General features: G+C 43.6%; 1 protein-coding gene across 1 annotated transcript in view; it reads left to right on the top strand.

Annotated features, from left to right (window-relative positions):
• si:dkey-205h23.1 (AT-rich interactive domain-containing protein 3B) overlaps positions 1 to 13,966 on the top strand; it is a 55,615-nt gene extending 41,649 nt beyond the window's left edge. Inside the window, exons 7-9 of the mRNA XM_064336070.1 lie at positions 983 to 1,255; positions 7,300 to 7,389; positions 7,658 to 13,966. Of these exons, the coding sequence (XP_064192140.1) occupies positions 983 to 1,255; positions 7,300 to 7,389; positions 7,658 to 7,848 (554 nt within the window). The 3' untranslated portion in view covers positions 7,849 to 13,966. The remainder of the gene's footprint in view (positions 1 to 982; positions 1,256 to 7,299; positions 7,390 to 7,657) is intronic.
• Positions 13,967 to 14,341: the final 375 nt, after the last annotated feature.

Genomic DNA, 14,341 nt, shown 5'->3' on the forward strand with positions numbered 1-14,341 from the left:
AATGACGGTTGATATGCAAACCTAGAGAAACCTGGAGAAACCAGGAACTGGGTTGGGCACCCTGTCTTTAAAGGTTAATTACTGAGCTTCCTGAGCACATGGTCTCCTGCATTAAATACAGCCTTGTAATTGATCCAATTAACCAATTAAGGATTTGGATGGAGGAAAAATCAGAAGCGCTTGAGACTTGGGTGACTTATTGCTGCTAGAGAAAAAAATCCATGTGACTGTTTTGCTTATTGTTAAGGTTTGTAAAATAGTTTAAAAAAGGTCTGTTTAAAATGATCAAATAGCAAAACCAAATAATTTCTGTGAATAATAAAAATAATTTCTATGAGGCATCTAGGAGTGTGTTCATCCCAGTGGCATTGGAGCAGATAACTGGTAATTGATCTAAAAAAATTTTTTTTTTAACTCTAGTTCTGAATTCCAGATGCAACCCAGAAATTCAATCCCTATTTGCTGCTTGTTATATTTTCCCCCCTTTTCCTGAGAGATGACCAAGCACAAATACTGGTTATGTGGTGTGTGGGTGCCCTCTACTGGGCTGAACTGGAACAACAGCAGAAATACTGACATAAGACTGTGCTCGTGAGCTCCAGTCCTTGTAAAGCTGCAGTCCAGCAGGTTTTCCCGCCACCTTAAACCCAACAGAACTGTGTAAACTGTAGAAGAAAGCTAATTATATTCATTGGGCAGTCTTTAGTTGAACTGTGTGACTAAGTGCCACTGGAACAAAAGCCTTGAGAAGCTGCAGCCCTCTGGGATGGGGCTTTAATTGCCCTAGAGTATGAATTATATGACAATCCAGTGTAATCTGATGCTTATAATGGTTTTATGCATTATATTTCTCTACTAATATCCTCCATGTCTGGCTTTCTCTCTTCCCTTTGCGACTTTTCTTCTCTCGTTCCTCTCCTATTCTTTTCCCTCCTTCCTTTTCCTTGCCTCGCTCCCCTCTTGTTTTCTGCCTACCCCCCAGAGGAGAGCACCCCCTCCCGGCTGCACGGCAGGCTGCCGAGCAGGCTGCCCATGGCGCTGGCGCTGGGTCACCAGCAGGTGGCGGGCCTGGCACGGGCGGCCACGCTGGAGCAGCTGCGGGAGAAGCTGGAGACGGGCGTGGGCGACGGGCCGGAGAGGAAGATGGCGCGGCTGGCGGAGGAGCAGCAGCGGCTCATGCAGCAGGCCTTCCATCAGAACCTGCTGGCCATGGCGTCCCAGGTCCCCACAAACCTGCGCCTCAACAGCAGCCGCGGTCAGTCCCCGGTCCCCCGAGTGCTCAGCCTTCCGCACGCGGGCATACACACACACACACATACACACACACACACACACACACGCACATACACACACACACACAAATACACACATACACACACACACACGCATATACACACACACACACACACACACACACACACGCATAACACACTACACACACACACACACACACACACGCACACACACTCACACACACACAACACACACACAGCATTACACACACACATCACCACACACACACACACCACACACACACACACACACAACACACACACAGCATATACACACACACATACACACACACAAACACACGCATATACACACACACACAAACACACACACAAACACACATACACACACACACACGCATACACACACACACACACTACCACACACACACACACCATACACACACCATACACACACCATACACACACACACACACCATATACACACACCACACACACACTACACACACACACACACACGCATATACCACACACACACACACACACGCATCACACACACAACACACACACACACGCATATACACACACACAGGCGCAAGCACATACACACACACACATACACAACACACACACACGCATATACACACACACATGCACACACACACTCACACGCACATACACGCATACACACACACACACACACACACACACGCATATACACACACACATACACACACACACACACACACACACGCATATCACACACACACACACACACGCATATACACACACACATACACACACACACGCATATACACACACACATGCACACACACGCATATACACGCACACAGGCACACACACATGCACACACACGCATATACACACACACACACACACACACACGCATATACACACACACATGCGCACACACACTCACATATACTCAGATATACACACGAACACACGCACATGCACACACACACGACCACAATACCACACCATACACACACACCCATATGACACATAGCACACACACATGCACACACACACACACGCATATCACACACAACACACGCCCCAATCAGCATATCACACACACACCACAGATATACACAACACACACCACTCACACCACATCACACACATACACACACACATGCCACACACACTCACATATACACATGAACACACACGCACATACACACACAAGCTATACAACACAACGCAAATACACCACACACGATATCCACACACATGGCACACACACCACAAAGTCACACAACACACACATCAACACAGACACAGACTACCACACCGCATACACACGCATGCATGCACATATATGCACACCCACATACACACACACTCGCACACACATGCACACACACACAAATGATAAACACTTCCATTATTGTGTCCAGTCCATTACGCGACCCATTCTTTCCATTTGCCTGTGCAAGCCACTCATCAAGTGTAATCATCCAGTGCAATTACTGCAGAAACTGTGCTGCTGGACTGAATAGTGAACAAGGAAGGGGAAAACATTTTGAATGAATCTTTTTATTATTATGTAGTCATTGTGAATTGGTTTGATTAAGTACACTCTATTGTTTGACAGGACTCTGTTGATATGACTCAAGATATGTTGTTGACAGGATATGTCATTTAAAGGTCAAGATTGGGGCATGCCTGCGGGCCATTATTGAAACAGCTCACAAATGATTTCAGAAATATAATTCTAATTACATATAATGTAAAAAAAAATGTAATTCCTATATTGAACACTGGGTGTCTCTATCACATAAAACCAAATCTAAAAACCATATAGTTCTGTGGCCAAACATATCAGCCCCCAAACCCCTTTTTTAAATAATGATTCTATACAGTGTGTTAGCAAGCTTTTCGACATGGTGGCACCAAATGTATGCAAAATAGAAAGTGAATGTAGAAGTTTCCAGCTATGCTGGAAAAATAAATATATTTATATAATATAGATTAGATTCAATTAGATTCAACTTCATTGTCATTGCACAGAGTACATGTACTGAGACAACGAAATGCAGTGAGCATCTAACCAGAAGTGCAAAACAAGCAGTAAAGTGCAGTAAGGTGTATGTACATATGTATAATATAAATATAGAATATGGAATGAAAAGCTAAGGTATATACAGTATGAAAGTGAATAAATATGAATACAATATGATAAATATGAATACAATGTGGTATAAACAAAGTATAGACAGTTATAAACAGTATAGACAGTGGATAGATATAAATATGTTAAATATATTATCAGCAAGGTGCGGCAGTGCAAGGTTCAGTCATCGGAGTTAGTTGAGTGCGGGGGGGGCCTGGGGCGTGGGGGGTATTCGGGATGGGGGCTGTCACCATGGTGCAGAGTTCAGCAAGGTGACAGCTGAGGGGAAAAAGCTGTTCCTGAACCTGCTGGTCCTAGAACGGAGATTCCTGTAGCGCCTCCCAAAGGGAAGGAGGGCAAACAGTTTGTGGCTGGGGTGAGAGGTGTCCCTGGCGATGCTGCGTGCCTTCCGCAGACACCGCTTGTGCTGGACAGTCTGAATTGCTGGGAGTGGAGTGCTGGTGATGCGTTGGGCGGTTTTCACCACCCTCTGAAGTGCTTTCCGGTCTGAGGCAGAACAGCTGCCGTACATATATGAGAACAGAGGCAAGGGCATCCGTTTAATTTGCCAGTATGCAGTTGCTGTAATGAAGGAATATAATGAGAAGACAGAAAGCGAAACAATTGGCAGCTAGCCTGTCCCCTCAACAAAACCAGTCATGCTAACCAAGTCCAAGAGAATGATACAAGGGTTCACTGTGAGGTAGGTGACCGTTAGTCCAGCAAGAAAAACCATCTACACAGGGTGTTTTTATAAAGGATGTTGACGCAATAATGTGCCGAAGATAAGAATAAGCTGTTAACCACAGTAGTTCTGAGAAACGCAGTTTCAAATATTTCTCACGTAACCTCGTGGAGCAAGTATCAGGCCAAGCACCAGAAATTAATTTCTGTTCAGTCATGTGCAATGAGAGCACTCATGCCACTGTATCGGCTCAGTTGCTAATTTTAAATTTATTTATGTATTCATTTTTGTGAGTACTTGATGCTTATTTTTTTGTTCCCAAGAGTTTGCTGATCTTAGGAGCCTCACGGATTCATCGAAGGGAAGGGACATTTTGACACTGTGTCAGTCGTTAGCAAAAACGTTAATATCCCCAGGGAGCTGTATGGGTATGGATTTACCTCCAACGGAACACCAGCCTTGACAAGCAAGCATAGCAGGATAGCTTCTGTGGGTGTGCGGTAAAGTCTTGAGTCCGGCGGTGAAGCCATGAAATTGCACCATATCGCACACCAGGAAGCGTTACGCACCAAAGCAACTTCTGTTCCCTGAAATCTGACAGTTTTGAGAGAACAAGATCTGACCCTTGGTGAACTGTGACCCTCCTCGGTTGGCAGACCTAGCCTTTTTTAGTCAACCTCACTGGCCAGCTGGACTGGGAAATATGTCCTGGCGTCTCAAATGGTGGCAAGAGCAAAACACTTCCTTATAAGGATGTAAAACCAGCCAGCCTGAATATTGAGGGGGCTTGCAAACAGAGGGTGGGCAATTGCCACAATCCCAGGAAGGCCATGAACTGTTATGGTTTTACCTAGATTGTGTCTGGTATAGGCATCACATGCACTATCGATGTGCTTTTTCAGTGGCCCATAGACAGCCTTGTCTATTGGCTGAAGCCGGTGAGAGCCGTGGAGTGGAAATGAAAGCGTAGTTACGCCGTTGTGTGAGTAGTTGAGACCGTCCATGGACAGGTGAGACTCGCTGTTGCCGGGCAGCAATAAATATCTCTCTACATTGGTCTGTCGATGAGGAAGTGGTCTTGTGGTCACGGGCGCTGGTGACCAGGTTTCCCCTTTCTCCCGACGTAAGCGACCGACTTGCCCCCCCCGCCCTCGACCCTGCCTGGTCTGTGGAAAGCGGTCACCCCAGTTCAATTAGCTTTCCATACATCTCCTGGTCCAGGGTGGTTTCCCGAGTGGTATATTTCTGTTATTGAAGGCAGTGACATTTTGTTAAAATCGCATGGTTCTTGTCTTTGGCTTCCTCTGTGAGGGAACCTGTTGAGTGAGATAAACCACACTGCTGACGTGTTGGTTTCCTTCCACATTGATAAAAATGTACCTTAACGCCCACCAAAAAAACCTCTGCTCTACATGGTCAACTCTGTCGGTTGAAATGACGGTCTGTCTCTTAGTTCTGCCGTTATTTTCTGATGTTACCGTGATAACGTGCGATAGGTAATATTGTAGTCGCCTGCTGTACTTCTGATGGATTTATTTTCTAACTTCACCTGTCTCAGTACCTCATTGCATCAGGATGTGTGCTGCCATTTTGTATTCATTTTCTAATTCCTAACCACATCCTTCCTTCCTTGCCCCCTCTCTTCCTTTACCGTTTCTGTTATTCCTAGAAACAGACATTTTCATATTATTATTATTACTATTATTAATACAGCGCAGTCTGTAAGTGTTTGGGCAGTGACACATTTTTTCTTGTTTTCGCTCTGTTTTAGTAAGGAAACGATGAATATGACGAAAGTGGTGACTGTCAACTTTAATTTTAGGTTATTCTCATCCATATTAGGTAATCCATATTATTTAAAGCATAGTTTCTCCATTTTAGGGAGCCAAAAGTAATTGACCTATTTTAAACGGGAAGTGTCCTCCAGAACAGGAAATTGCACGTGCAGCTGTTTAAGTTAGGAAGCGTATGACAAGATGGCCCTTGTCTTCCCTACACGCTCCTGAAATCATTTACTGGGAGGTGACCCAACAACACACTGCCCCACTCTGAGAGGTAAGAGAGGTTTTCCAAATGCCAACATTCCTGGGAAAACGTGGAAATACGTGACAGTATTCACATCGCCTCATCACAGAATTCCACCAGCGTTTTCAAGACTTTGCCGTCATTGAGAAGGTCATTAACCAGTTCTCAGGCCTTTTCTCCATTGACGTGGCTGGAGCAGAGGAGGACGTGCACTTGGAACTCACTGAAGTACAAATGCAATGATGCTCTCCGCAGTCGCCACCAGCTGCTGCCTCTGCCGGAGTTTCACGGGAGCTTGGAAAAGTCCTGATTTCTACCGATGCGGCTCCACGGCACAAGAACGCTGAGTTTTTTTGACTCCACATACATGAGCAATCATTTTCGCGAATGACGCAGAACATGAGCAGATTGAGATCCAAGATAAGATGGTCACCTCTGCGATGTGCTCCAGATCTCCACACCGAGACTCAGTGCCTTTAATCAAAGGCGTAACAAAGCTATCGGGCTGCCGCAGTCAATGGGCCACACAATTTAATTTAATTTTTTTGTTTTTGTGAAAGACATTGTAATTATGCAGTATTCACAGAATGTGAATAGATGTTATTGCTCTTGCCCTGGTTTACCACTCCACCATTGCCAGCAATCCCCCTCCCCCCAAATTTCTTCTCTCACCAGGCCCCACCCAACCCACCCCCCTAGTGCACAATCATTCAATCATTTCCCCAAAGTTCAGTCTTGTTTAGGGCCTCCAGAATTCTACAGCCAGCTGTGCTACCCTCCCAGAATGGGAGGCCTTTTGAGCTTGAAGTGAGAGAAACTTTTTTTATTAATGTTTTGTTTTTTGTTTTTTTCTTTTTTTAAAAACATGTTTTTTTCAGACTTTAATTAAAGATTTCTGGGAAATAGAGTAATTGGGAACCTTTGGTGTAAAAACCTGCTGACTGTCCCAAAACATCACGAGACTCTTTAGGCATGACATGAGTGTCGTACAGTGAGGGATGGTGGTCTCTGCGCACCACAAAACATTGGGTTGTCAGTCATGCGACTTTAAATATTAGACATGCATTATCAGCAGCTGTCAGACTAATTATACTTGGACTTTTTTGTATTTGCAGATGAAATGGGTTTGAAAATGGATTGTGCTTGTTGCTTATTTCAAATTTCCTACTGTTCCTTCTGTATTTCTATCAATGTTTTAGAAGACAAACAGGACCTGGCCCTTACCATCTCCACTAGCGGAGCCACCAGTATCAGCGTGTCAGTGGAGGTCAACGGCATTCTCTACTCAGGTGTGTGCGATACCTCTTTCGCCCGCTAGCCTTTCAGAACAAGTACCACGGGACCATTTCACGATTCCTGTGAAGACTCTTATTTCTTTTACCAAACCCTGCCTGTTTTCTTCTTCCCATTTCTCAAATGTATGTTAAATAAATGGGACAGAAAGCTCAAATGCTTTATAGCGGGATTCTCGCTGTTGCTGGATATATCTTGCAGGCTTGTGTAAATTCTCCCGTGTTCTTCCCTTTGACTGTGGCGCCTCTGCCTGTGTCCTTGCAGGAATGCTGTATGCCCAGAAGTCTGGTCCACCAGCCACAGTGGCTGCAACCATTTCCGCATCTGCCACAGTGCCCCCTGCTGGCCCCAGCGGGGGGTTTGGTATCCTCTCCTCCACTCACAGCCCGAGCCCCCCCTCCTCTTCCTCCAAGGGCCCCAGTTCTGCCGAGCCCTCCACCAGCAGCTCACCTTAGCCCTAGCCACGGACAGCACCCACACCCCAGGCTTTTCCGCAACCCGCAGGCCCCAGCAGGGATACAGTACCTCAAGCCGATCAGCTTGATCGGTGGAAACAGAGCAAACTGTTGCACAACAAGTACCTCAGCACTCCTGTTAACCTTGGCTGTCCACACATGCAAAAGCATGGTCTAAAGTAAAACTATTCATGTGTACACACACACATACATGCACAGACACACGTACATACACACACAACACACAGGAAATAGTTCAACACATCAAAAATGTACAGCCAAAACCCTCAGACAGGTGTTCACAACTGAACTTGAACATTTTTATTTTGAATTTTACCTTTGTTTTATTGCCATGTGTTGTCTTTTGAATTACGTTTAGTATAATTCTCTTTTCTCTTTTTACATACCTCAAAATCAAGTAATCTGCAGTGGTTTAATCATCCAAGAATCTTTACCTCAAAAGCTGTAGTATACTTTAGATGAATGAACTTTATTTTTTTATATTTTGTTCAAATCTGAGGAACCTTTGATTTGTGCTACGTTCTCCTAATGGGGATCTTTCACGGAATGTTTTGCCGTGGTGGCGGACAGCTGTCATAATTCAATCAGATAGTGTGCTGTGAAAGCTACGTTCTCTGTCTAACGTTTTGAACAACCATTTTATATCGCACGTCTTTTAGCTTCTCTTCCACGAATGTCAGGAGGGATTCGTAGTATCTTCATAAATAGGTTTATTGAATTTCTGGACTTCTGGAGGGAGAGAATGATTAGATGTGAGTTCTATGCAAAAGCAAGCATTCTTCTGGTTTGAACAGTATGGAGAAATTGGGAGGAGAAAACAGACTTGGGCTTGTGCACGGTTGGGGTTCACTGTCACCACCTCAGCCTTCACCTGTGCAACCAGGGTCCTCATCACTCCCATAGCAACTGTCAATCAATACAAAGTGGTGGGGGGCACCATAATTCAAGCTTCCCAGTACATTGTGCATTGGGTTGAATGTTACAGTTTTGATTCCCCCTAGGACAAGGAGAAAAGCCCTGGAAAAAAATCCAACAAAAAACCAAACAAAGCCACAAGAAGGATATTTTTCTTGCCAATACAGCAGGACCAGACGTTTTGTAAAACACAGTTTGTATTTCATACCTCACATTTGCCTTTCCATATTGGAGAGCATCCTTCTCAGGAATTACAGAGGGGTCCCCTGTGGACTCCTTTCATTAAAAACAGGACTTCATACCAAAAAAAAATGCACAAATCTGCAAGACCGTTCAAAGACATACCTCAAGACTCTCACGGAGAACTACACTGCATACCTCGTGCGGTCAAGCGGACGTGACGCACCCTCCTCATTTTGAAACCAGGTGCGGTCAGCGGTTCGAAGAGTGCCGGCAAATCAGGAACACTGGACTCCGGACAGAATCCAACTTTAAAACAACTACGCTGTGTCTTTCACCAATGCCAAGCCCAACCGTTGGAATCGCTTCTCTTTCCCAGCTCTCACCAAGTGTTCATCATTTAAAATGTAAAATGGACTGCCGGCCGGGTAGAATGGGGAGGGCAGTATTTTACACACAGCCCTCCCTCCTGAATGTTCGTCTCTGATTATTGCACAGCTGGATACCAAAGACTGCCCCAGTCGTGTCCCTCGGTTTCTAAAGCGTATTCATGCCTGTTGTCTTTCATTCAGGTTGGAACTGAAGCAAGTGCAAACATTGTCTGACACTGACAGCCATGCCTGTCGCCTTGCATAACGACCCTACTCTCCATTTAATAGGTCTACAGTTGAGGCCAAAAGCTTACATACACCAAGGCTAAAGAGATTCAAACTGAATTTTTCACAATTCCATGTTACTGTACATTTCCTGTGTTAAATCAATTAGGGTATCTACTTTATTTCCATAAGAGGTCATTTCAAAATGATAACTAAGAGACATTTATTTCAGCTTTTATGAACTATATCAGATTTTCAGTGGGTCAGAAGTTTACATACACTTTGTTAGTATTTGGTGACATTGCCTTTTAATTGCTTAACTTGAATCAAATGCTTGTGGTAGCCTTCCACAAGCTTCTCACAATACTTTGCTTTTGCCCATTACTCCTGACAGAACTGGTGTAACTCAGTCAGGTTTGTGGGCCTCCTTGCTCGGATACGCTTTTTCAGTTCAGTCCACAGAGAGCTTTGTGATGGCCACTCCAATACTTTCACTTTGTTGTCTTTAAGCCATTTTGTTGCAACTTTGGAGGTATGCTCAGGATCATTGTCCTGCTAGAAGACCCAGTTGCGACTTTCTAGCTGATGTCCTGAAGTGTTGCTTCAGTATTTGTAGATAATCCTCCTTCCTCATGATGCCATCTATTTTCTGAAGTGTACCAGTCCCTTTTCCAGCAAAACACCCCCACACCATGATGCTGCCATGCAACATGCAACATGCTTCACAGTTGAGATGGTGTTCTTCGGATGAAAAGCCTCACCCTTTTTCCTCCATACATAGCGCTGATCATTATGACCAAACAGTTCAATTTTAGTTTGATCTGACCAGAGAATACTCCTCCAAAAGGCTAGGTCTTCATCCTGGTGATCACCTGAAAGCTTCATTCTGGCTTTTTTATGCCGGTCTTGGAGTAGGGGCTTCTTCCTTGCGCAACAGCCATTCAGGCTATGGCGATATAGGATTCTCTTAATGGTGGATGTAGATACTTTGGTATTTGATGCCTCCAACTCCTTCATCAGTTCCTTTGTTGTTGTCTTGGGGTTCAGTCGAACCTTTCGGACCAAATTTCGTTCAGCCGTGGGACTTAATTTGTGCCATCTTCCTGAACGATGCAGTGTCTGTATGGTCCCAAGAGTTTTATATTTGCATACAATTATTTGTACAGATGCTCGTGGTACCTTCAGTTGTTTGGAAATTGCTCCTAAAGAGCAACCGGACTTGTGGAGGTCCACAATTTTTTTCTGAGGTTTCTTCAGTTTCTTGGATTTTCCGATGGTATCAAGGGCAAAAAAGCAGTGGCTCTAAAGGTAGGCCCTTTCATACAGCCACAGGTGCCAGTTAACTCCTAATTGTGACAGTTGGCCAATCAGAAGCTTCTAAAAAGTCATTACATCAGTTTCTTGAATCTTCCAGACTGTTTAAAGAGTCAGTCAACTTGGTGTATGATCCACTGGATCCACTGGAATTCTGATATAGTGAATTAAAGCTGAAATAAATCTGTCTCTAATCGATTGTTTTAAAATGACCTCTGATGTGAACAAAGTAGATTCCCTAATTGACTTGCCAAAAGAAATGTATGGTTACATGAAATGTGCGGAGTTGTGAAAAACTAAGTTAGAATATCTTTAGTCTAGGTGTATGGAAACCTTTGGGCTCAACTGTATGTGCTGCGTATGATGTTTGAGTCTGATTGGGTCAAGCTACTCATGTCGATGTGTGTTTGGGTTTTTCAGAACTACTGACGGCCGCATCAGAACTGGTCTGCCTTTTTTTAAACAGTGTCCTGAAATTCATGGTTTAAGACCCCCTCTCGCTTTTTGTAGCCGTGTCCTCACAATGCACGGTCTTCGCACGGTTTAACTGCGTAAGACCATGCTTACATAGCCACCTTCCCAGATGTCGTGATCCTGGTGCGCTTTAACCGAAAGCCTGGAACTCCCCCCCCCACCAAAGCTTGGCCTGACGGATGAGTCACACAACCATGCTGGCGTAGCTGTACCCTCTGGCAGACCATGTGAGGTTCGGCAGGGCCGAAGGGGGGGTTTGCCAGCTCGTTCATGGCCTCGTGTTCCTCAGATCTTTCGCCCACGTTTATGCTTATTAGTGTGCTTCTGTTCTGGCTCGTGGGAATTATTGAAGGAAGAGAATTTTCTTTCTGGTTTCATGCATGTTTCCCTCCCAGCATGGATGCCTGCCTGCTTTAGCTTCTGTTTTCCCTGTTTTGTCTCAGTTTAATGGGCCAGTTGAGTGGTGATAGTGATAGTACACTGTCGAACCTGTCATATCGCTAACTGGCTCTTTCTTCAAAGATGATTTTGAAGATGGAAGATGCCATATTTCATGTAGATGTTGGAGGAAGTGTAGTCGATACCTTAAATATTTTTACTACTGACCAATGCTAGTGCTTTTGCAAGGTTTTTGTGCAAGCTTAACAGTTTAAAGATTAAATTAGAGGTTTCACAAAAGAAAACCAAACAATCACATGACATTTAATGCAGATTTCAAGACTGATTTTCTTCCCCTTTTAATGATGGATTTTCCAAGAAACTGAAGTGATACTAAAGAAATTAGTTGTTGATGAAACAGAAACCTTTTAAATCACGATCACTTAAGCTAAGACATGACTTGTCTCCCGTCCTTATTGCTCTGTGTGTGTGTGTGTGTGTGTGCATGCATGCCTTCGTGAGAACAAGCTTGTACGTGTATAAACGTGTGGGTGTGTGTGGAGGTGAGACAAAGAGCATCAATCTCAATAAACTAAATCCCACCATGGAAACCCAGGTATAAACTCAGGGACAAAAATCAAACACAAATGTATTAATTTGCATGTTCAGCATTTGAGTGAAGGCAGTTTGTCATTGTGTGTTTGTGGCATATTTTATCAGTGTTGGGTGGAGTTATGGCCCTGTTCTACCAGGGCCATAACTGCAAGTGTGCGTATGGGTATGTGTAGCTGTCTTTCTGACAGTGATGAGGAAGTGAGTGGTGGATGAGTGGAGGGAAATGAAGTCATGAAAAAGACTTATTCATTTCGGAATCATACAATGAACTGAATTTCTTGAAACACCACCACAGTGCTTGAAATGGGTTGTAACAGTGGTTACAGAAATGTGTCACTAAGAATGTGAAAATCAATGAATAGAAGAGCGTTGATAGCTGCCTCAAACGGTGCATTGAGTCTGACTCTTCAATGTGAATAATTTGGTTTCAGGCACAGAAAATAGCCTTTGAGTTGGTGGTCCTTAATCGTAACATTTTCAGAGAATGCTCCGGTTCCTTAAAATTCCAAGACCTTTGTAACACTGGTCCATAAATAGAGGGACACCACTGGCGGAAGAGCCAATCAGAAGTCTGACACATACTACCTCAAGTCTACGGCGCTCTTTCGTTTCACCTCGTGTTCTGCCCGTTCAATGAAGGGCTACCTTTGCAATTATTGGATAAACCAATGTATCTAATGCTGGATTGGTCCGAGTGGTTAGTTGAATGTATGTGGAGGAGAGGGTTGACATCTGCTAGAGGTCTATTGATAATGTGTAGACATCTCCATAAAAGATGCTTCACAGATGGGCTGTAGTGTCATGCCTTTCAGGGACATCATTGGCTCTCTGTGTTCCTCTGCTGCCCCAAATTCAGACTGTGCAAAGCAGCAAGAGGAGACGGGCACTTAAAATGGGTTAGGCTTCATTTTTCTTTGTATAATTTTAAACAAAGGGTCAGGGAAACTATTCTTGATATTGCCAAGGAAGGGCAAAACATTGTTTTTCCTGGTCATATAATTGTAAATGAAAAATAATTTTTAACTACGAATCCATTTGAAGTATCTCCCTCCCATTCCTCCTACGAAGATATTATTTAATTGGGGACGGAGCGAGTTCCTGTTTCCTGCTTGGTTGCAACAAGGCATATTTATTCATTTGCCGGACCCACTGTACCTAGACACCTCAGGGCAGAGGATTACTATCACTATTCGTATTGATGGTGACAGACGGGGGAATGTGTGTTTTAAAGAAACCTCTTGTGTGTACAGTGACCTGCACACACACAAATCCTCCAACGCAAGGTCATAGTGACCTGCTGGACGCTAGGGTTTAGGCATTTTTGTTTATTTGTCGCTTTGCTTTTTGTATTCTGTATTTGGCAAGTTACCATTTCTCAGGAAACGGAGATGTTGATACTCTGTGGAACATGGTCTCTGGCTGGCTTGGATTTTGTTGTTTAAAAAATTTCAATTGAACCTGGTCTGTTTATTACAGTTGCATATGCAAGTGGTTATTGAATACCTCATTTATCAAGCTTTTTGTTTTGACTCAAAATTGTACAATGCTCCAGTATAAAATCAATCTGTGGGGTTTGTGCATATTTTTGTATTGTTATTAACAACAATAATAAAATATTGATATTACTGATTGTTTTGTCTTTAATAAAAGTGAAATAAGGACAAAAACATGAGAATGATTGTTAATCTAGTTTGTACCATAAAGTGTATATAAATGAAAGCGCATAAAAATGTGATTTTCATGGTCTCATTCTCTGTTGACTTGGTTGTTCACATTTTTCTTTATCACTCATTTACCACTCGTGGTGCGCTTATTTGGCCTCAAATTTTGGGATTTAGGGGATTTGAAGCTTGGGAGTTTGTCATATTAATTATTATGAATTATTATTCATTTAATCTGTTTAATTTCATCTCAAAAGTTCAGGTCTGCACTGTTGTCTTTATTCGAAAATGAGAAGTGTATTCCCTTACAACGTACTGCCCAGTTGCACTTTTCTTGTG

The sequence above is a fragment of the Anguilla rostrata genome, chromosome 5 (assembly GCF_018555375.3).
Source record: "Anguilla rostrata isolate EN2019 chromosome 5, ASM1855537v3, whole genome shotgun sequence".
NCBI classification, from domain to species: Eukaryota; Metazoa; Chordata; class Actinopteri; order Anguilliformes; family Anguillidae; genus Anguilla; species Anguilla rostrata.